Source organism: Scyliorhinus canicula, chromosome 8 (genome assembly GCF_902713615.1).
Source record: "Scyliorhinus canicula chromosome 8, sScyCan1.1, whole genome shotgun sequence".
Taxonomy (NCBI): Eukaryota; Metazoa; Chordata; class Chondrichthyes; order Carcharhiniformes; family Scyliorhinidae; genus Scyliorhinus; species Scyliorhinus canicula.
Genome location: NC_052153.1, coordinates 2503004 through 2525825, shown reverse-complemented (window position 1 = coordinate 2525825; position 22822 = coordinate 2503004). Strand labels below are relative to the sequence as shown.

Below are 22822 nucleotides of genomic sequence, written 5' to 3'. Positions count from 1 at the left end.
AATGCTGGAAGACATTGTGCTTTCTGATATTGTAACTATAAAAATATTTTCTTCATGATTGTCCAGTGCTTCAGATTTCTAATCAACAATTTGGCTTCAAACAACCAAATCAAGTAGTAGGTTAGAACAGTTATTGTCAGACTCGGGGGTGTGACCCGCGGGTGGGTCGCGGGCGGGTGTCGGAAGGGTCAGGGAGCCGTCCGTCACGGCGCTCCTGATCCCGCAAAGCCACAGCAGCCGGCTTTTAACACTGCCTGCTGCGAGCAGCCTTCCAAAACGCCGCGACCATATTAAAAAAATGCGGTCACACTGCACATGCGTGCCCGATCAACAGCACACATGCGCAGTGCGGCCGCATTTTTTAAATGCGGTTGCAGACGTTTTTTGTTACAAGTTCGGGGGGCCAAATAGACCAAAGGGACCATTGGGGCTAAAGGGACCCAAACTATTTCCTCAAGTTTTGTCAGCAACAAACAAGGTAAGGGAAAATGGTGGGTCGCGCAGGTCGGTCTGCGTGGGTCGCGCAAGTCAGCCGGCGTGGGTCGCGATGGTCGGCCTGCGTGGTCGCGCAGGTCGGCCGGCATGGGTCGCGAAGGTCGGCCGGCGTGGGTCGCGAAGGTCGGCCGGCGTGGGTCGCGCAGGTCGGCCTGTGTGAGTCGCGAAGGTCGGCCGGCGTGGGTCGCGCAGGTCGGCCTGTGTGAGTCACGATGGTTGGCCGGCGTGCGTCACGAAGGTCGGCTGGCGTGGGCCGTGAAGGTTGGCTGGTTGGTAAAAATGGGTCCCCGGAAAATAAGTTTGAAAAACACTGGGTTAGATTTTGACCAGATTCAAGCTTCAGTCCACAGCTGACCTTCTCATGCTTTAGTGATGTTTGCTGGATGCAGTCGCAGTTGAGCTGTTGCCATATAGAATGTTTAAAAGCGCCAAATAACTTTGCATCCCAGTGGATAGTATTTTGAACTTTAAGGGTCACTGTGTACCAATGAATTCCAGCTCTCAGGGCAGGTGGTTGCCCAAAGCCAGATGAGAAGATGCTTTATTATCACTTTGAGATAAGAGATTTAACTGCTTATGAATTAACTCCTACCTTAATGAAAGGGTTACAGTGATCAACCCTTTGTTAGTTTATTGGTAGCATGAAATATTATCTGGAACTCTTAAGAATTTGTTTTTCCTAAATATCTGTGATGTTTGTCCAAAACATTTTAAATGTGGCTTGATTGCAATGTGATTTACTTGACGGTTACTTTTCGCTATTGCACTTGTATCAGATAAGACCTTGGAGTTTCTGAGGACAAAAAGGATGTGATTTGTATACAGCTATACTTTCCTGTTCGTCACTAGCAAGCAGAAGTCAGGTAGTTAAACTTCTTGCTTTGCGTGAACAGTCAGGGGCCAGACAGGCGCCTTGCACCTTGACCACCTATTATGAAGCTCTTTGCTGCAATGTCATGTGAAAGCGAGTTAATTGGGTGAAGCTGTAGAGCATGTTAGGGCCATGGTAAAGGGTTGCTGGCTGACAGTTGAGTGTCAGTAAGAGCCAGTCAAGTGTGGCTGAAGAGACAGAGGCCTGTCACAAAGTTCATGTGGACTACAGCACAGTTAGAGAGCTGATGTGTCAGAATCTAGCCTTATTGCATGCAGACACCTCAGCTTTCACGCTGCATATGTCAACGATTGTTACTCTTATTTCTTTTCTTCAAAGTTCCTGCATTCAAATGATTGGACAAAGCATTTTAATGTTCGGTATATCAGAGGTATAAGATCACGTGATATTCAGCAGAATCTGGGTATGGTTCTGTGAAAAGTAAACAATTTCTCCACTCTTTTACTTTTTAAAACTTGGAAATCAGCTATCAATTCTTAAAATGGCGCTATCTTTGAATAAATTCTCAACACTGTCTTTATATTGTCCATTGTTGTACTGCCATTCGTAAGGGAATGGAGTTAAACATATCCCTGTAACTGAATTATTTACTTGGATAATTCTGCATTTGGTCAAAAAGACTGCTTTGATTTACACAGCTATTTTCATTTTGTGTATAAGGTGTAGTTTCAAAATTTAAATAAGCAGAATCAAACCACGTTGTTCAGTAAAAAGATATTGAGTTAGTTCAAAAAGATTGAACATACTTGCATTTGCCGGTCTGTGTAACTTAAAAAATTTGCATTGCCCACTCAACGATTCAGACTGATTAACTGGGTCCCAATCTATGGATATTATTATATATAATTCCTGATGATGCAAACTTTTAGAAATAAATTAATTTCTCACAGCATCAAGCCTATTCAGTGAACAGTAATTAAAATATCCCAGTGAAAGAAAATGCACACAATCTAAGAATAAAACAAGACCAAATGGAGAAGTATCTTTCCTACTTGCCCAATGATTCATTATGCAAGATAAATAGTTATATTCAACCACGTCCTTTAATTAAATTAAATATTTGACGAATGATTTCAATTTTACAAAATTCTTCATTGAATAGAAAGATTGGGTGTCAGAAATGCAAATTTGTGGGCAGAGATTTTTGGTATCAGATGGTTGATTCCACAGAATTAAAAAACTGCGTAAATAGATGCATTCCTCTTTGTTAATTTGGTAGTTTCTCTTAGCTCTTAATACAGTACTTAAAATAATACGGCACGGAGCTTTAAAAAGATTGTTTGAATTTTGTACTTCAGTGAATTGGAGATAGCTACAAGCTATAAAAAAGCTGAATATTAAAATCTACATGAAAAGGACTTTTTTAAAGATTTACAAATCTAATAACATTTTAATGACCTGAGTAGTATTGCTAAGTCAGTATTTCACCAGGGTTAATAATGTAGAGGGAATCTGTTTTATAAAGCAATACTGAGAGCTAAACTGCACTGCAGCTTACAGCAGCACAAAGATTCACTTCCCTTAAATGTGATTTTAAATAAACCTTTCATTTCAATTTATTCATTCTCACTGTTATTTGCTTGCAATAGTCTACTGTCAAATCTTATTAAAATATGTCTTAATGTATTTTGTAATTAATTTGATTTTTTTTTTGTAAATCCCCAAATCTATTTGTCCGACCGTGATGAAGTATTTCCTGTTGTGGGAACTCTAAAAGAGCCTTCCATCTCATGTGCCTGCACTGGATTTGTTTGGGAACAACTCTAGTTCAGCCAGAATGGGTGAAATTGGTCCTCACCAGTCGGATGAACATGGGTGATAGAGAGTTCACCGTTCGTCTGACATTGAGACAACACAAATTAAATAAATTTGAATGCAATGTGAATATTGCCAGATTTCATGCCAATGTCGAGGACCAATTCCTCCCCCAAAATCTCTTGTGATGGTTTTAAGGGCTCTCGAGGGAATTTCGATATCAATTCTTAAATAACTTGCGCAAACATACTCTTCACTATATTCCCAATTTAATGTTTCCACTTGGTATTTTGAATATGGAAAATTTAGACTAGTGTGTTTAGTGAATATTTTAAGAGCCTGATTTAGTTTATGTTTAGGATAATATAAAGGGAAATATTAGTATTATTTGTCGTATCTGCCCTGAGCCTGCTTGATAACGTCCCTTGCTGCAAAGTGGAAAATATTATATTAGGTAATGCAATATTTTTGATCACTTAGCAAATAAACCAATCTTACTTTATCTGTACCAGTTTTTTTTATTTTACAAAGAGGAATGAAGTGCAGCATTTTTCGAATAATTATTATTGAGTTAGATCACATGACATTAATGTAGTCCATGCATTGATTAAAGTCCGATATCTTATATTTTTACAGCAATCACTTTTTTTTGGTTATTTACAGGTATGGGTTTCACTGGCTAAGTCAGCCTTTATTGCCCATCCATAATTGTTCTTCAGAAGGTGGTGGTGAGCTGCCTTCTTGAACTTCTACAGTTCATGTGGGGTAGGTACACCCACGGTGCTGTTAGGGATTGAGGTACAGGTTTTCACCCAGCGACAGTGAAGAAACTGCGATAAAGTTCCAAGTCAGGATAGTGTGTGTGTGTCTTGGAGGGATACCTCCAGGTGGTGGTGTTCCCAGGTATCTTATGCCCTTGTCCTTCTAGATGGCAGTAGTCATGGGTTTGGAAGAAGCCTTGGTGAGTTCCTGCAGTGCACCGTGTAGATAGTACACACTGCTGCCGCTGTGCGTCAGTGATGGAGGGAATGAATGTTCATGGATGGGGTACCAATTAAACAGGCTGGTTTGTCCTGGATGGTGTCGAGCTGAGTTACCCACCACAGGTATCCCAGCCCTGACCGTCTCTTGTAGCCACAGTGTTGCACGTTCTCCCCGTGTCTGCGTGGGTTTCCTCCGGGTGCTCCGTTTTCCTCACACAAGTCCTGAAAGACGTGCTTGTTAGGTGAATTGGACATTCTGAATTCGCCCTCTGTGTATCCAAACAAGCGCCGGAGTGTGGCGACTAGAGGCTGTTCACAGTAACTTCATTGCAGTGTTAATGTAAGCCTACTGACAATAAAGATTATTATTATTATTATTTATGTGGCTAGTCCAGTTCAGTTTCTGGTCAAAACTTCAAAATCATTTACTTGCCAACTTTAAAAAAATGATTCTAAGAATGAGCTTTATAAATATGACCAGGAATTTATACAAATATGTATTTTTGTTGTTGGATCTATGATCAGAGTTACAAAATTTATTATTATATTAGTGCATGAAAACCAAAGTATGTATCTTATTTTAATTTATTTGTATAGCTTCATTTTTGTAATCCACTAAAATAATTACTGTTAATCCTGTTACAAACTCAGTTGTGTTTTGTATTTTTCTTTCAAAGGATTGTATGTTTTTAATTTATTGTGAGTAGAATTTCAATCGTAATAAGAATCAGTTGACATGAGAATGTTGCTTAATGCTGTAATACTTTGATTTGGACTAATTGGAGTAACATTATTTCTTGCTGTGCTGTATCACAAAGTTGATGCAGTGATTAGTCAGATCACACCACAATTTCTGATTAAAATCAGCAGAACTCTCACAACACAGGCCAATCTTAAGGAATTCATCCAGTTGAAATATTACAATTTAAAGGTGACTCAATAGAATAACATTTTGAAATATATAGCACTATTTTAAAAAATTGTTTAGTAATTCACGGCTCGAGATGTTTTTTAATCATTCTGTAGATCACATTTTGCCATCTTTGCCTTTAACCCATGGTCAGAGCCGCCCAGCTTAATGTACTTTACTATTTTTACACCAATTCCAATGGAATGAGGCGAAAGAGGTGAAGGACCAGCAGACAATACAAATGTTTTAAGTGACTGATGAGTGTGCCATAAGTATGTCAGTAATTATGGAAAAGGAGTAAAAATAGTTTCAATATTTTAGGATTTAAAACCTTATCTGGCTATTTACCATTTCAAGGTATATTTCACCAATTAACTTTTAATTTTATTTGAGGTTTTCAAGTTGTGCCTCTCGCAGTTCAATTTTAACTTCCTAGAATGCAAAAAGTGGCAAGAATGTTCAGAACCAGAGTAACTGAGCCAAAGGTTCTGGCATCGTGTCAACTACGCAAAGGAGTTGAAACTTGTTTTCAATCTTGTTCCTCGTGAAGAATCTGGTTCAGCCATTAGTAGTTGAAAAAAGTTTAAAGTGAAATCTTAATCATCTATTGCTCACTTTGACATGATGGGAATCGTTAACTGGTATTCAGAAACATTGTTGTTTCTGACAATGGAAATGCTTGAATAATTACTGCCAGCAAATATAGACAGTGCAGTCTGTAGAAATCGTTATGGCCTCTCCACTTACCATGTCACAGTCCCACAGGGCCAGAAAGGATCACATTGCATATATGATTATAAAGAATTCTGCTGGGTTGAATCATCAAATGATTTAGGTTTAAACATCTGTGTGGATTTAGCATGGTGGAATGAATAGATAAGTCTGACTTAATAGAGTCCTGAAGACACTCCATATAGCCTACTGTGAATGTACAAAACACGCATTTCATTATTGTATGCAATAATGTACTTTTAAACAGAAGTAACCTGCGCAAAACTGTCTCAAAGACAAGTCAAATCAAAATACAATTGACAAGTTATCTTGAGCTAGAATGTGCATGTAATCAACACTTTCACTAATGCACAGAATGCCTTTTCAGTGATGGTGAGTGGTCCAGTTTCTCCTTTCCTATTGATGTGAAAAAGAATGTTTCAACAAAAAATACAATTCGAAAAACATGTTCAACAAAGAAAAGTGAAGTTTTAAAAAAATATTTTTATCTTTAGTGCCATAGGAAATGGGAACAGAATTACTTAAAATGGTTATCCCATTTAAATCAATTCAAGAAACAAACTAAAAGACAATACGCTATAATGTTGACATGACTTGTTTTTTTGAATTATTTGCTGTTATATTTACATGGAGAAATCTTTCCATAGTTCAAATCTGGCAAATTTTCAGTACACATAATAATGTCAACTTCAAGCTCATCGATCTTGTCATAATAGGAAATCGTGCCAAAAGGGCTAAAAATGTACAGTGAAGTATATCTGTAGCAACATATGGAGATCTGAAAAGGTTCTTAAGTCTGTACTTCCTTTCTTCAGCTTACCATCTTTCATTTAGGATAGTGGGAGAAAAGTTTTGGAACTTATTTTTCCAGAGCCCACAGTAAATGTTTCTGTGGAAACAAAATTGTACTACTTGGAAAAGGACCAGGGAATGTTTGTGTAATCTAATAAGTATTGAATTCTTACAAATGGAATGGAGATAATTCTTTCGGCAAGGAGAAACAAACTTTGTAAAGAGGTTTTTGTATAATTTTACAGATGTAAAGAGATGATACTGAAAATATAATTAAAACCCTTTTTATTTATTAATCTTGTATTAAAATATTTCCAATTACACTGAAGGCAGTCTGCCCAGATACAGTGGTCTGAACACAGATTTGCTGTGTAAAGGGAATGTGTGCTGAATGTCTCCCTGCAAAGTTCATAGATATTGTGCTCCTTGGAAATACTCTTCCCCACAGATGGAGAAACATTGCTTTCTTACTCTGAATTATGCCTCCCAGCATTTTGCCTTGCTGTCCCCTGTTGTGGGAAGCTTCATTTTCACATACAGGAGATCGATACGCATTTTTACATGGTTCAGTGCAGGTAAGACTGAGTATTTGTGTTTTAACTGATGCTGGTGGCGCTGTTTTGTTCATTGGCCAAAACGAGAACACGTTTGGTTTGGGCAGCCATTCAAAAGTGTCATTTAAAAAGACACAGTTTGTAATTTTCTATTAAAAGGTCCACCTGAAGCTACAGTGCATTTTCCCATTGCACCAGTGTAACTTTGCTGGAGATTGGGCATCATTTATATTGCAGTTACGGGTGGCGTTGTGGGAGACTTGTAAAGACATTCACACCTAACACCATGTCCTGAATTGTTCCCACAGTCTTGACGAAAGAATGGAGTGGGGAAAGTAAAATTGTTCTTTCAAAAGCAATTTAAAAACCTCAGAAGGTTTTCTTGTGTCTGCGATATTAAAGTGCTAAAATGTCCACATTCGATGTCAATGTTTTCATAAAACAAAATGAGATAACTGACCAGACGTTAAGGTCAGTGTCCTCAGAAGAATTAAACGGTGTAGCTCGGCACATGGAAGTGGAATTTCGCTGGAAAGCTGGAAACATTGACATTTTAAAACACCTAGAGATGGAAATTGAAGAAAGCGAAACAGAATAAATTAGCAGCAGGAAAATTAAGATTGGAGCAGTGGAAATTGGAGCTGGAATTGAGGAATGGGAAAAAGAGAGAGAGAGGCAGGAACAGAAGACGGAGAGAGAATTCCAGAAAAGGAAATAGGAAAGGACGATTAAATTAACACAGCTCAAGCTGAGGAGGAAGAATCTCACTGGAGACATCCCCCAGTGAGGGAACTATCACCAGCTCAGACTAAGGGCTGAGGTAGTCATTTAATCCAAAGTTTGGATGCCGCCTTTATGTCTTTCGAAAGACTAGCACAGCAGTTAAAGTGACCCATTAAAGGCTAGCACAGCAGTTAAAGTGACCCGTTAAAGGCTAGCACAGCAGTTAAAGTGACCCGTTAAAGGCTAGCACAGCAGTTAAAGTGACCCGTTAAAGGCTAGCACAGCAGTTAAAGTGACCCGTTAAAGACTAGCACAGCAGTTAAAGTGACCCATTAAAGGCTAGCACAGCAGTTAAAGTGACCCGTTAAAGGCTGGCACAGCAGTTAAAGTGACCCGTTAAAGGCTAGCACAGCAGTTAAAGTGACCCGTTAAAGACTAGCACAGCAGTTAAAGTGACCCGTTAAAGGCTGGCACAGCAGTTAAAGTGACCCGTTAAAGGCTGGCACAGCAGTTAAAGTGACCCGTTAAAGGCTGGCACAGCAGTTAAAGTGACCAGCCCAACACTGGTCCCTGTGGCAGAGTAATTTGACAGCTTCTTGCCTGGGAAAGTGCAACAAGCTGTGAGGCAGCAAAGAGGCTGTTTTAAATGTGTGCCAGTTAATGCTGGAAGTGCAACATCCAAACTCTCGTACCATCAGAAAATGGCCTCACCAGATGTACTTGGAATTTGAAAGGGTTAAGCAGCTCACTTTTAACTGATGGGTACGGGCGCTTAAAATTGATATCACCTCTAAAAAATAATTCCCCTTGAGGAACATAGAACATACAGTGTAGAAGGAGGCCATTTGGCCCATCGAGTCTGCACCGACTCACTTAAGCCCTCACTTCAACCCTATCCCCTTAACCCAATAACCCCTCCTACCTTGAGGAGTTGGAGCTGCACGCATCCAGGCAAGTGGAGAGTACAGTATCACACTCCTGACTGGTGCCTTATATAGATTGTGGCCAGGCTACAGGAAGCTAGGCGGAGTTACTCACTGCAGGATTCCTAGCCTTTGACCTGCTCTTGTAGCCCCAGTATTTATGTGGTTGGTCCACTTCAGTTTCTGGTCAATGGCAACCCCTAGCATGTCCCACTATGTCAATGGGCGATGGTTAGATGCACTCTTGTTGGGGATGGTCATTGCTTGGCATGTGTAGTGTGAACACTTCTTGCCATTTGTCAGCCCAATACTGGATATTGTCCAGGTCTTGCTGCATTGGGACATAGAAAAGTTGCCACAAATGATGCTGAATATGATCATTGCTGACCATCTAATCTTTTGACCTTATGAAGGAAAGAAGTTGATTGATGAAGCAGCTGAAGATGGTTGGACCTAGTACACTATCCTTAGGATCTCTTGTGGTGATGTCCTGGAAAGAGAACATAGAACATTACAGCGCAGTACAGGCCCTTCGGCCCACAATGTTGCACCATCCTGTGAAACCCTTCTAAAGTCCCTCTACACTATTCCCTTATCGTCCATATGCCTATCCAATGACCATTTGAATGCGTTTAGTGTTGGCGAGTCCACTACTGTTGCAGGCAGGGCATTCCATGCCCTTACTACTCTCTGAGTAAAGAACCTACCTCTGACATCTGTCCTATATCTATCTCCCCTCAATTTAAAGCTATGTTCCCTCGTGCTGGACATCACCATCCGAGGAAAAAGGCTCTCGATGTCCACCCTATCTAATCCTCTGATCATCTTGTATGCCTCAATTAAGTCCCCTCTTAACCGTCTTCTCTCTAACGAAAACAGCCTCAAGTCCTTCAGCCTTTCCTCATATGATCTTCCCTCCATACCAGGCAACATTCTTGTTAATATCCTCTGTACCCTTGCCAATGCTTCCACATCCTTCCTATAATGTGGCAACCAGAACTGCACGCAATACTCCAAATGCGGCCGCACCAGAGTTTTGTACAACTGCAACATGACCTCATGGCTCCGAAACTCAATTCCTCTACCAATAAAAGCTAACACACCGTACGCCTTCTTAATAACCCTCAACCTGGGTGGCAACTTTCAGGGATCTATGGACATGGACACCGTGATCTCTCTGCTCGTCCACACTACCAAGAATCTTACCATTAGCCCAGTACTCTGCCTTTCTGTTATTCCTTCCAAAATGAATCACCTCACACTTTTCTGCATTAAACTCCATTTGCCACCTGTCAGCCCAGCTCTGCAGCTTATCTATGTCCCTCTGTAACTTGTAACATCCTTCTGCACTGTCCACAACTCCACCGACTTTAGTGTCATCTGCAAATTTACTCACCTATCCTTCTACGCCCTCCTCCAGGTCATTTATAAAAATGACAAACAGCAACGGCCCCAAAACAGATCCTTGTGGCACACCACTAGTAACTGGACACCAGTCAGAGCATTTCCCATCAACCACCACTCTTTGTCTTCTATCAGCTAGCCAATTTCTGATCCAAACTGCTAAATCACCCTGAATCCCATGCCTCTATATTTTCTGCAATAGCCTACCGTGGGGAACCTTATCAAATGCTTTACTGAAATCCATATACACCACATCAACTGCTTTACCCTCATCCACCTGTTTGGTCACCTTCTCGAAGAACTAAATGAGGTTTGTGAGGCACGACCTACCCTTCACAAAACCATGTTGACTATCTCTAATCAAATTATTCCTTTCCAGATTATTATACATCCTATTTCTTATAAACCTTTCCAAGACTTTTCCCACAACAGAAGTAAGGCTCACTGGTCGATAGTTACCCTATGGAGAGGATTGACCTCCAACAGCCACAACCAATTCCTTTGTATGGGTATGACATCAACCAGACGACATTATTGTTGCAGGCAAAACAATTAGAATTTCATATGAACATTAAAGCATTGTGCTTAAAGGATGGAGTCACACTAAAGATGGGGGGGGGGGGGGGGGGGGGTTGGGTGGAGGCCTGAAAGAGATACTATTTTGCACAATTATTAAATGTAACTTGTCAGCATTGGCAAGGGACCATGAATAATGCCATCTCAATCTTGCCAACCAAATTATACTTCCTCTACTATCACGCCAATAGAAATAGAAAACATGTTTTGTAAAATTTAGAGTACCCAATTTTTTCTTTCCCAATTAAGGGGCAATTTAGCATGCCCAATCCGCCTACCCTGCACATCTTTTTGGGTAGGGGAAGTGAGACCCACGCAGACACGGGGAGAATGTGCAAACTCCACATGGACAGTGACCCAGAGCCGGGATCGAACCTGGGTCCTCAGTGCCATGTGGCAGCAATGAGCCACCTGTTTGCCCTTAAGCAAACATGGAAATATTATTCGATCAATTTGCAAATTGAATCATCTAAACATTATGTACCACCTAGGTAACATCAAGCCTTCAAAATTTTCATTAACCTAAGTATGAAGATTATTCATTGCAAAAGCTCATGGTATAGGAAATAATTGCAATGAAAAATACTAAAAAGGGACACAACCCATTAACGTGCAACTTCCAGAACATGTACACATTATTCAATCAACTAACATATTATATAGAAGCATGCTGTGTTGTATACAAATCGATAAATGTCCATGTTTCAAGATTGGAAATGCTTGGAGTATATCTCTTTAGTGCAATTTGGGTGCCATTGCCGCAATGGCATTAAATGCACCTCGCAATTTTTGGCAGACAAGATTGAACAAGGGCACAAAACACTTCCCAAATAAACACGGTCTATGTGCTTCACTTGTGCTACAATATTTGCTAACTATTCACTTATAATATTCAGATCTCAAAGATGACATAAGTAACACAAACAAATTTTAGAGGAGCTCCAAAACACCATGTCCTTCCCAAGGAGAACTCGTATCGAGGAACAGAGAGTAACGGGCCAGGCAGACAGCAATTCTGGCTGATAATTATGGGCCTGTCCACAAACCCTCCTCGAGTCACCCCTAACCAACTGAGAAGAATTAAAGGTGGGACAGTGATAGGAAACTGAGCACCCATGGAGTAGGAGAGACACAGGTAAAGTTACAACACACAAATCCCACGCAGAAAATGAGAGTCTCGACAGACAGCATAGCAGATCAGGCTCTAACTGCAGCAGCAAATTGCTGTGATGCACCAGTGAGAGTGTGGGTGAGTTTAGATGGTATCCGTTTTAAGCTAAAAGTGAGCTGTTAATCCTTTCAAATTCCAGGCCAGTTAAACTCTGCCAGAGGAGACTGAAATGGCACTGCACCCTACTGTCCATTTATTTCAGACCTTTATCGCGAGTCTAGAGAGTCCAAAGGAGGTCATGTTTGCCATCCTTGGTTGAGGCTCAGACTCTGCCCAAACTGAAGCAGGGGAAATCCCTGAACACCACTACATTAAAAATGAGGCGCTGATGAGGAACTGGAGACCCCCCCCCCCCCCCCCCCCCACAAACCTGCAAATACCGAGTGGGCAGTGATCCACCAGGTCGTGGTGCCGTGGAGAGCTATTAAAGCTAGTACACCAAACCCAATGGCTGGGCATGTTGGCGTATGAAAAACCCAAGCCCTCGTCAGCCAGTCATTTTACCAACCACAGTTGTGCATTAAGGTTTTGCAGAACCTGCCACATCTGGCAGGTTGTGGGAAAGCCCATGCCGGCAATAAAACCACAACTCTGATTCTCGTGCTGGCTTTCGGCGAACCATTTAGCAAGGTGCCAGTGGACTGTGTGGGGCTCCATCCAAAACAGAAAAGAAGCTACCGGTATACCCTTACTATCATGGACGTGGCGACCCACTTCCCAGAGGCTGTGCCCCTGAGAGCCATGTCTTCCAAAATAGCGGTGAGGGAATTGAGTCAGTTCTTCACAGTTATGGTCTGCCCACTGAAATCCAGTCGGATCAGGCCTCAAATTCCATGTCCCAAATATTCCAGGAAGTCAGGTGTAACCTGGGTATGACCTCAGGACGTGGTTACAGGGGGTGCTAGAAAGGTGCCCTGTAGATCAGGGCATACTGCCATGACGTGCCATGTGTACCCATGACTGGGATAAAGGACGAGGATTTCTTCTGATGGCTACCTGAAATTCACCCGATGAGTCTACTGGGTTATGCTCCATTTGAATTGCTTTCCATAACCGAGTGAGAGGTCCCCTGAAACTAATCGAGGAGATATTTTTGGAAGAGAAGCAGGAAGTATCCGTGTTAGACTATGTAACGTGCTCTCTGAGGAACTTTCAAGATCCTGTGATGTGGCTCAGAATATTTAAGAATCTCCCAAAAGGCTGTGAAAAGGCAGACAGATAAACATACTACAGCCTGAACCCCTCAGCCAGGAGACTATGTGGTCGAGCTCCCACTCCTACTGGGTGAGCCCCTAAAATCGCGGTTCAGTGGCCTGTACAGAGCAGCAAAGAATCCTGGGAGGTAAACTAATTAACATCGTTGACCACAGAAAAAAACAAAGGCTGTGTCATGTCAACATCATTTTGAAAAATCACAGCTGGGAAGGAGACAGAGAGATGTGGAGAGTGAGAGGAAAAGGGAGAATGAATTAGAGGGAGACGTGGGTGAAATATTCTGGTGCTGTGGGGTAATAACACCCCACTGTTTGGCTAGAAAACACAGAAATTCTAACAAAATTCACCCACCTAAATGCAGAAGAACGAGGAGGCCTGACAAGGCTGCTCACGTCTGGAGAGTCCAGCCAAGAGGTATCACTTTAGCTTGACATGATGTGGAGGTGCCCCTACCATAAAGCCACATCCATACCATCCAAGTCCAGGAAAGCTAGCCCAGGTTCAGGAGAAGGTTAACTACGGGCTGGAACACCCACTAATAGAGCCCAATACCTGGAGCTCCCCAGTTGTGCTCATACACAAGACAGATTGTCCTCAAGGCTCTGCATTGACGACAGCAAGGTTAATGCAGTACCCAGGATCAACTCTAACCAATTACCTGCCTGGAAGACTGCAAAGATGGGGTAGGTAATTGCAAAGATAGATTTACTCAAGGGACACTGGCAGGTTCCCTTGACAGCCCGTGCAAAGGAAACCTCCATCTTTATTGCGGATGTGTTATACCAGTGTTGAGTCATGCCATTAGGACTCTGAAATGGCCCAGCCAACTTTCAAAGGTTGATGAACCAGATAGTGATGGACTTCTCCAATTGTGTAGTGCACCAAGACGACCTCCTCATGTACACTGACAACTAGAGTAACTGAGAACCCTCTTCCAGAAATTACAGTTAACGGACCCAGTGATCAATCTCACAAAGAGAGAATTCTCTAAGGATCAGGGTGACCTACCGCGGACATGTGGTAAATCGAGGACAAGTACTGCCCAGAGCTGCAAAGGTAAAAGCGGTACAGTTTCCTATTCCCACAATCAATCAGGAAATCATGAGATGTTTAAGGATGTATGTGTTCCACTGCAAGTTTGTCCCAAATGTCAGAGCTGTAGCTGCCCCACTGGCAGACCTATTTCAGAAATAAGCAAAGGAAGTTTGGACTGAGAAATGCCAGACAGCGTTTGAGAAGCTGAAAGCTATTTTAATATAAGAACCAGCGTTAGCAGCTCCAGACTTTGACCAGACCTCTAAATTAGCCATTGATACTCGTGACCTCGGGCTCGGGGCTGTCCACATCAGGAGGTTGAATCGGGAATAGAGAGATTGGGTACTTCTCCAAACAATTCAACAAACGTCAGAAACGGTATTCCACAGTTGAAAAAGAAACGCTACATTTACTACTGGCTCTCGACAGTTTGAGATAAAAGTCCAAAATGGATACAGAGAAATCACAGTTCACACCGACCACAACCTTTGTGGAGAAATTCAAAACTCCGAGTTCAAGGTTATTCTCCAATCATATCAGCTAAATATCACTCACATTATATGGAAATTGACTGTGATTGTAGATGCCCAGTCCAGAAGAGATCCTGTTAGAACTGATTGGATAATTCACACAAGGGCTAAGGGTGTAAATGGAAGTGAATGTGAGTGTTTTTGGTTTTGTGGTTTTATACTTTTCATTGTGATCTGGAGGTGTAATAAAGCTACCCTCCGTTCTTTTGAAAAATTACTTTTCAACTTACAATTGCCTGGAGAGTTTGCAAACTACTTAAAAGTGCTCAGCCACATTCAAAGGTAAAGGGGAGAAACCTAAAACTCAACCTCAGTGGAGTGTGTAGAGAGAGACATTTCCTATAATCCAGACACCCATCAAAACTCGTATCTGTCCAAGGAAGGAATATTCAAAATGTAAAGTGCTGGATGTTGAAACAATGGCTGCCGCAGACAGACGTACCCAAACTTTCTAGGCAGTAAACAATGGATGAGATATTTCAAAGCAAGGCTGCCCAGCCACTTGAGAGAGATTGCAAGTGACGCATATGGAGTCAAGAAAGTCTTCAGCAGAGGAAACAGGCTGCAAGCTGCTCTCTTTCTCTCTGTCTCTCTCTCCCTCTCTCTTTTGGAATAGTCATGTCGCTTGGTCTGAGAAGCCAACTCTGTCTGAAACCTACCAGTGAACCAAGATCTTGTAAGAATTGTAACATCTTCTACAACTGACCGCATCCAAGAAACTAACTAAAGCAAATTGGCCAGTGTTTAAAATCTACATTACAAGTATAACCAAAGAACACTTAACTGTATATTCTTTTACCTTTTATTGGACTCTACCTAATTTCTGATACTTGTTTGTGTGCGTGAGTGCGTATACGAGAGTGTGTGCAGCAACTTGTCAGGATGGCCGAGTGGTCAAAGGCGCCAGACTGAAGGAGTGTGTTTCCTTGCCTTGTTTAAGCCTGGTATATGAGAGTGTGAGCACATGCAAGTGTGTGTGTGTGAGCATACGTGCCCCTGTGGGTGCGAATAACTGCATGAGGGCCAATTGCATGATGGTGCGATTTTATTATTTTTCTTGGGGTTCAGTGGTTAATGAACTTGTTTTTTATGTAACTCAAGAAAACCTGGTTTGATTGGCTCTTTATTGCTCACATCTTAAATGGTTAAATACTTTCTGATTTGGAAAAGGCATATCCTCGTGAAAAGGAAACTTAAACCTTCGTGGTGACCAAGCGAGGAGGTTGAATCAAGGGGCGCCAGTTCACCCCTTCTCACCTGGTCACAACACCTGGGCGCGATCTACCAGCTGGGACTGCAGCACGGCATAGCCGGTAGATGTCAGGTGAAGCCTCCTGCGGGCTATCCGGCACCCAGTATGCTTTGTGAGGGCACCCAGTATGCTTTGTGAGATCACCCAGATCTCGCAAGGCATTGGGATCAGGATCTCTCCCAACATGGGCGTGACCAAGCTGCGCTCGCTCAAGTTGGTTTTAAACCGAACTCAGTGAGCTCACCAGGATCCAGCAGCCGGCCTCGGGAGGCCCCAGCTTGGCAGCATTGAGTACAGATCAACACATACACGGACTGGGCGGAACGGCACCCAGGAGGTGGGGGAGGGGTTTCCCAGCCATCCGAGGACACTGGGTGGTCAAGGGCAGGGCAGTGTGGCTCCCAGGCCTTCCCCCTGGAACACGTGCACCCTAGCACTATCACTGGCACTAAGCTGGCAGGAGCAGTGCCAGGGTGGCACTGCCAAGGGTCCGAGACTGAGGGGGGCCATGCCAATGAAAGGAGGGTGTATGAAAGGTGGAGGGCAGGTAAATAGGGGCCTGTGGGAGGGGGTGAAGTCCTCGAATAGGAGGCCTGTAAGGGGGTGTGTGGAGGCCTGAAGAGGAGGGCCCTCAGGGACCCCAGAGCAGTGTGTCCTCACTTGAGGGGTATGTGGGGTAATGTCCATGCGTTGTGGGGGTGACATTGCTCATGTGTGGGGGGTTTTGTGGGGGACCCCTGAGATCGGGACACCCTTTTCAAAATGGCGGCCCGATCTCTCTCTGATGAGCCGGCCTGGCCAGCGAGTTCAGATCCCCAGAGATGGAAATAATTGTAAGTGTGAGTTAAACCGGAGAGAAACACCCTTGGGCCAAAAAGTGAAGTGTCACTAGATAGCGGTGGGGAACACGCCAACAGAATCGGCAGGAAACTCCCAGCCAAACCCCCACAAATGACGCTTAGAAACTTTTCCGTTAACTCATGGTCTCTACTTCTGCCAGCCGCCTCGGTGGGATTGGAGCCCGTGTCACCAGAGCATGCATCTGGACCTCTGGGTGACTAGTCCAGTAGCATTCCCACTAAACCACTTGCTTTGGAAAATTGCTGTGTTTATTGTGGAAAGTGATTAGTTTATTTAGCATTATAGAAATTTGTTGTGCTTGCATTTTCTATCAGTTTTATAAACAGCTCCCTCTTTACCAGATTTGTCAATTCGCCTTCTGTTCCTAATTTCCGCAATGGGAAGGATAGATTTGCTTAGCACACAGCAAGCTTTTAGATTTATTCTCACTGTATCTAATTGTGCTTAAGCATTCAATTATTATTTGATTTTCTAATCTTTTCTGTGTTTTGTCTCCCTGCCACCACCACCCCCTCCCCCCTATTGTCCTCTTGATGCAGTCCATTGGGTCCTGTTTAGATCATCCTTACCCCTGCCATTCTGAAATGAGCCTACCGCACGAGAAGCCGGACAGCCAGCAGTTTGCACCCTTGCAGCCAGAAGTGGACACCTCGTGCAGCTTTCTGCGAGATACACCGGGGAAGAGCAGACCACGTTCCCACTCCTCCTCCCACTCTCTCCACGTTAGTTCATCCACTGGAACCTTGAGACCAGAGCGCCGTGGCTTCCGTAGCACATTTAGATTACAATTGTAAAGTCTATTTTATTTTGCAGTTGGCGGAATTAAGTAAACATCACTTCTTTTGAAAGAAGGGCAATTATAAGACAATCAGTATTTGTGTACTATAATCTGCAATTGAAAAACCTTCTTTGAGCTTGTGTGTACGGTTAAACAAATCATCGGTTAGGTATTTATGTTTGATTTTCATTTTTTTTTATTGAATAGCCATATTTTAAATGCATAAGAATGACACATTTTCAGTAATTTTGCATAGGCTTAAAATCAATAAGCCATTTTAGTCTCTATCTATCAAAGATTTTTTATACATGTCTGTTTTAAAGTGGGATGCAGCACTTTAATAGGATCGCTAAAGCTATTTGAAATGTACACCAATGATTTCTGTCATTTCGTGGCAGCCTTGCCATGGTTCACTGAGCTCCCTCTTCTCTTGTCAACTGAACTGAAGACAAGCATTTAGTTGCAAACTTTAAACAGGTTGTGCAGAGCAGAAATGATGTGACTGGCTCTCCTCTGCACAATAATGTCACTCCTGGTCAATGTGAGAAGGTCAGATTGCCTCTCACCGAACTACATGATGATAGCATTGCTCAGTTGAACTTACTGAGTTAACCGTTGGATCTGGTCCCCCCCAGGCCTCCACCTCATCCTCTTATCAGTTATTGTCTGATAAGAAAAGGTGAAACAATTGTACTGAGAGAAATGGGGATGACATGTTTATGTACTCTGCAAGGTCAGTTCCTGAATGAGTGTCACTATTGCAACTAATCCATTTAATATGTTCTCAAAGACTTTTTGAAGTAATTGCTACTTTGGCCTTGGTGGCCGAGAGAAGCTGGCTTCCGTAGCCTGGAAACATTGCAGTTAAGATAATCACACTGACCCCTGAGTCATGAAGCAGATGTTGACTGGCACTGCAGAACTCCAAGCATAATTGAGGCACTTCAATGCCAGATGTAGTTTTATAACAGTGGGACTGGGTCCATCCTGCCTCATAACAAGCACATGCAGATTCCCATTCCTTTTTATTAAAGTGAGAGAGTATACCCCCTAACTTCCACACCATCCCTGCCCCTTTTTATCTGAAGAGAAATGTATTGGGATATGAAGGTAGGGATGGGAGCAAACCGTAACATGGGTAGATCAAATCAAGATGACAGAAATAAAGTCAAGAATGTAATTTAATTTTGGAGTCTTGCGGTTCATTAACCCCTAATCTACACCCCCCCCCCCCCCCCCCCCCCACCCGCAGAGAGAAAATTGAACCATATCAGAACCGTAACTGTTGCCCTGCATTTTCTGCTTTGTAGCGCACACAAGTAAAAGGCTCATGTCAGGCCAAGATGTCAAGGAGTTGACATGAAGCCCCTGTGACATTTCAGCTCGAAAGAGCAAGTGTCTCACAACCAACTGGTCAATATCAAATAATAGGTCAGGCAGGAAGGAGCTGAGTGCTAACCACAAGGCGGCTTCTGGCAACAGCTCTGACAAGTTTCTAGGTGCCTGCAATTTACAAAGTGATTTCTGTTTGGTCATCGGTATATAGTCCCAATGAGTTACTGTTATTGGTTACAGTTTTTAACCTCTTAGATGCAAGCATTATTTTCACTTGACTTCAATGAGTAATTTGTAAGATTTTTCTAAACTTGCAAACTCTTTAAGCAATTGGGAAGTCTGAGCTGTTTTTCAGTCATGGGGAGGTAGCATAAGATCTAAATCAGTTTTTGTTTACAGAAAGACCAATTTTATATAAACTTCTTCACATTGTCTGGCACAATACAATATTCCTTATTAAGTTATTGAAACATCGTGGGAAGTATTTTGTGCAAAATGTTTCAATTTGCAACCAAATACATATCAGCAAAAAAAAGCAGCAGCTGTACAGTAAGAGTATTCAATAAGAGAGCAGTCTTACATTGCTAACCGTCTTTCCAGATGCAAAGTAAATTTCCATTGTCTCTTTATAGCCCGTTTCAATTCGCAGAAGTGGTAGCAACAGGGTTTGGACAAGGTTTCCGACAAGGGAAGCAGTCAGTGAACCATTTGTCAATAAGATTACAGTTCAAACAAGCTCCTCGGTTTTAGCAGCCATCGACAGCGATATGTGAATATTTTGATGCCAATCTCCATTTAGCTCAAGCTACAAAATGGGATAGGAAATGGAAATTTTCAGATATGTATTTAAGATGAACATTGATTTGTGAGAATTAGTGTTACGAAGGTATCATAAAGTGGCAGAGGTCAGTCTCGTCCAGCTTCATGTTTGCCACTCCCTGGATGATTGGAGAATATCAAAACATCCTTTTTCACCTCCCTGCCAGCAGAAAGAGCCCCATTCCATCCCTCTGGATTGACAAACAACAAGCCAGTTGAAAGCTGCCTCCCTTGATTCTAATGACATGGCTGAGTAAACTAGGAGTGTGCACAGAAACCTCTGGACTGTTTTTTGCATGCAGCAAAGACGTGCAAAGTGCTGGCAGAACTTGGGGGAAGCCAGCCAAAGTTATCTTGAAATTGAACCACAATTAGCAAATTAACAAATGCGCCAACTCCAGAATGACTTCAAGTTTGCATTTCATTTCAACATTCAATTCTAGAAAGGGGAAAGTAAAAAGTGTAGAATTTCCAATATTCTAGCCTAAATCAGTGACTTTTGAATAATATTCAATTTGGAACCCATATATTTGCTGAATCTCTAATTATTGCTTTGAAAACTAAACATTCCCCTCAAGGTGCCTTTGATCTGGATTCCAGGACCTGCATTGGAATCTCACTTTTAATGCCAGTGATTGCTTACATTGGCTTTCTTTGTCTTTGTAAATATGATATGTAATTCTATGTTTTCTTTGCGATCAGCAATGATGGTTAAAATGTGCTGTGTGAGTGTTTCATTTGTGTTAATTAATTTTTAGATGGCAGTAACATACATCTTTTCAATGTTAGATAGGTTTTATTGATTCTGAAGCTGTGATAACTACCATTTGCCTGGGTTCAGAACGTAATTCTCCATCATTTTGGTGTTGATAATTGTGCAGGGTAATTTTTGCACATTCTTGAGCACCAGCAGTGCTTAACAGGCCGCAAATGAATCCAAAATGGTCCCGCAATGGTACTGCCACTTCACCATCTCAGCCCAACCCATCATTTCAGGTTGGACATCAGGGCAGTTTGGTCCAGCAGGAAATCTGTGGTAGCAGTTGTGTATTTCAGTGGCAATTGATCTGCATTGTTGTAAGACCTACCTGTGCCTCCAAATAACTCTCCATTTCCCAGCCTCATTATTCACAACATTATTCGGAACTTTAGGTAGAAACTCATCAGGCTGCGAGGGGGAGAAAATTGTCAGCAAATCAAATTTAAAGGGATGGAGCCACTTAAAGGGGCGTGTCACAATGAAGAAGTAAAAATTTACAATGTTTCCAGAAAGCACTAGAAGACATCTTCGCCTCAGCAACCATTCCCAAGGCTGAAAGAGCATGTGACTATGAGGGGGTTGGCTAGCGGGAAGAGAAGGGAACCTCTCCAGTGTAGGAGGTTTGAATTGGCAGGCAAGTCAAAGCGTAACCTCAACAGCCGCCCTCCATCGGGCTGGTTATTAAAGTTGAGGTGATGTGACATGAGCCAGGGAACCTGTCTCCGAGCTCTTGAACCTTTGCGGGGTCAGTCGTGGTTCCAATCGGTGTGCAGTTTGGCACTTTAGCCAAGGCTTCCTTCCCTGCAGATGTATTGGGCTGACATACACATTATAAAGGGTAGAAATTTTATGAGTTCATTGTCAAATATTCAGATTTTTGACTAATGCTGAAATCCTCTCTGATCGAGAATGTTCAGAAAAGATGACTCATTGGCAGGTTGGTTGGTTAATGTTGAAGCAAGACTGAAATGTGCCATTCTATCCATTATCAATATAACCCCTGCTGAAATGAAACGCAAGATCGATTAAACTTTATATAAAAGATAAAAAGTTAGCATGTTGGTGCTACGTTGATTGGGAAATTCTGCTTCATGGCGTCAGGCCAAAAGAATGTCATCACTGGTTTAAGATTGATTTACATAGGACAGCACGGTGGCACAGTGGTTAGCATTGCTGCCTACGGCGCTGAGGACCCGGGTTCGAATCCCAGCTCTGGGTCACTGTCCGTGTGGAGTTTGCACATTCTCCCTGTGTCTGCGTGGGTTTCGCCCCCACAACCCAAAGATGTGCAGGATAGGTGGATTGGCCACGCTAAATTGCCCCTTAATTGGAAAAAATAATTGGGTACTCTAAAAAAATTTTAAAAGAAAAAAAAAAGATTGATTTACATCTGTGATGCAATGTTTAGAGTGGGGTGAGTTAACTTAAACACCCAACAATCTTTGTGTGCACGTGTTTATATTTGTATTATATAATATAAATATATGTAATATATAGAGAGGCTTAGTACAAATCTCCTGCGGTACTGATAGTGATGGGTCAGAGATTGTGCTTTTTTCCAGTGTCATGTACAGTACGTTATTGCAGCCACTGATTTAAGGTGGTTAAATAGGTAGAGCTGTGGTTTTATGTGTGTTTTGGAGCATCAGTGTGTACAGATTGAAATCTTATTGTGTGCATATTTGTGTGATATCTAAATTACTGACCTTGATTATTAAACGTTTGATCACTTTGATAGTTTCCATCTTTGTTATACTCTGCATTACTGTCCAAATTCCTTTTCATTTTGACTTGCACACCAGTCAGCCCTTCAGAACATCAATCTGAGGTTATGTTAATAAACTGGTAGAAATTTGGTTTAAATATCACACTTCCATCTCCATTGCCACCTTTTTGAAATGTGCCTTTTGTTATTCTGATGTAAGCAATGACAAAAATGAAAATCGAGACCTGAACCTTTCCCAAAAAATGAGAAGAAGATAGTTCAGACACTGGATTGGCTAAAAATTGATAAAAGAGTAGGGATTAGAAAGGCTGTACTTAAAGTTGATATGTCTCCAGGCCTGGATAAGATGCATCCAACAAGGACACCGAGTGTGGAAATTGCAGAAATACTGGCTATAATCGCCCAGTCCATAGATACTGGGTGATGCCAAAGGACTGGAGAAGTGCGAGGTTAGGTTCTTGTTCAAAGAAAGGATGCAAGGATAGTGGCAGCGACCACAGGCCAATTATTTAACCTCAATAGTGGCAAAGCTTTTAGGAATGATAACCTAGGGCAAAATAAACACTCACTTATACAAATGTGGAGTAACGAAGGTCAACAG

At 42.2% G+C, this 22822-nt stretch overlaps 1 protein-coding gene across 2 annotated transcripts in view; it reads left to right on the top strand.

The window, feature by feature from the left end:
* LOC119970052 (coiled-coil domain-containing protein 171-like) overlaps positions 1–18794 on the top strand; it is a 282328-nt gene extending 263534 nt beyond the window's left edge. For both annotated transcript variants that reach the window (XM_038804011.1, XM_038804010.1), the window contains exon 25: positions 17343–18794. In XM_038804011.1, coding sequence (XP_038659939.1) covers positions 17343–17597 — 255 coding nt within the window. In that variant the 3' untranslated portion in view covers positions 17598–18794. The remainder of the gene's footprint in view (positions 1–17342) is intronic.
* The last annotated feature ends 4028 nt before the right edge of the window (positions 18795–22822 follow it).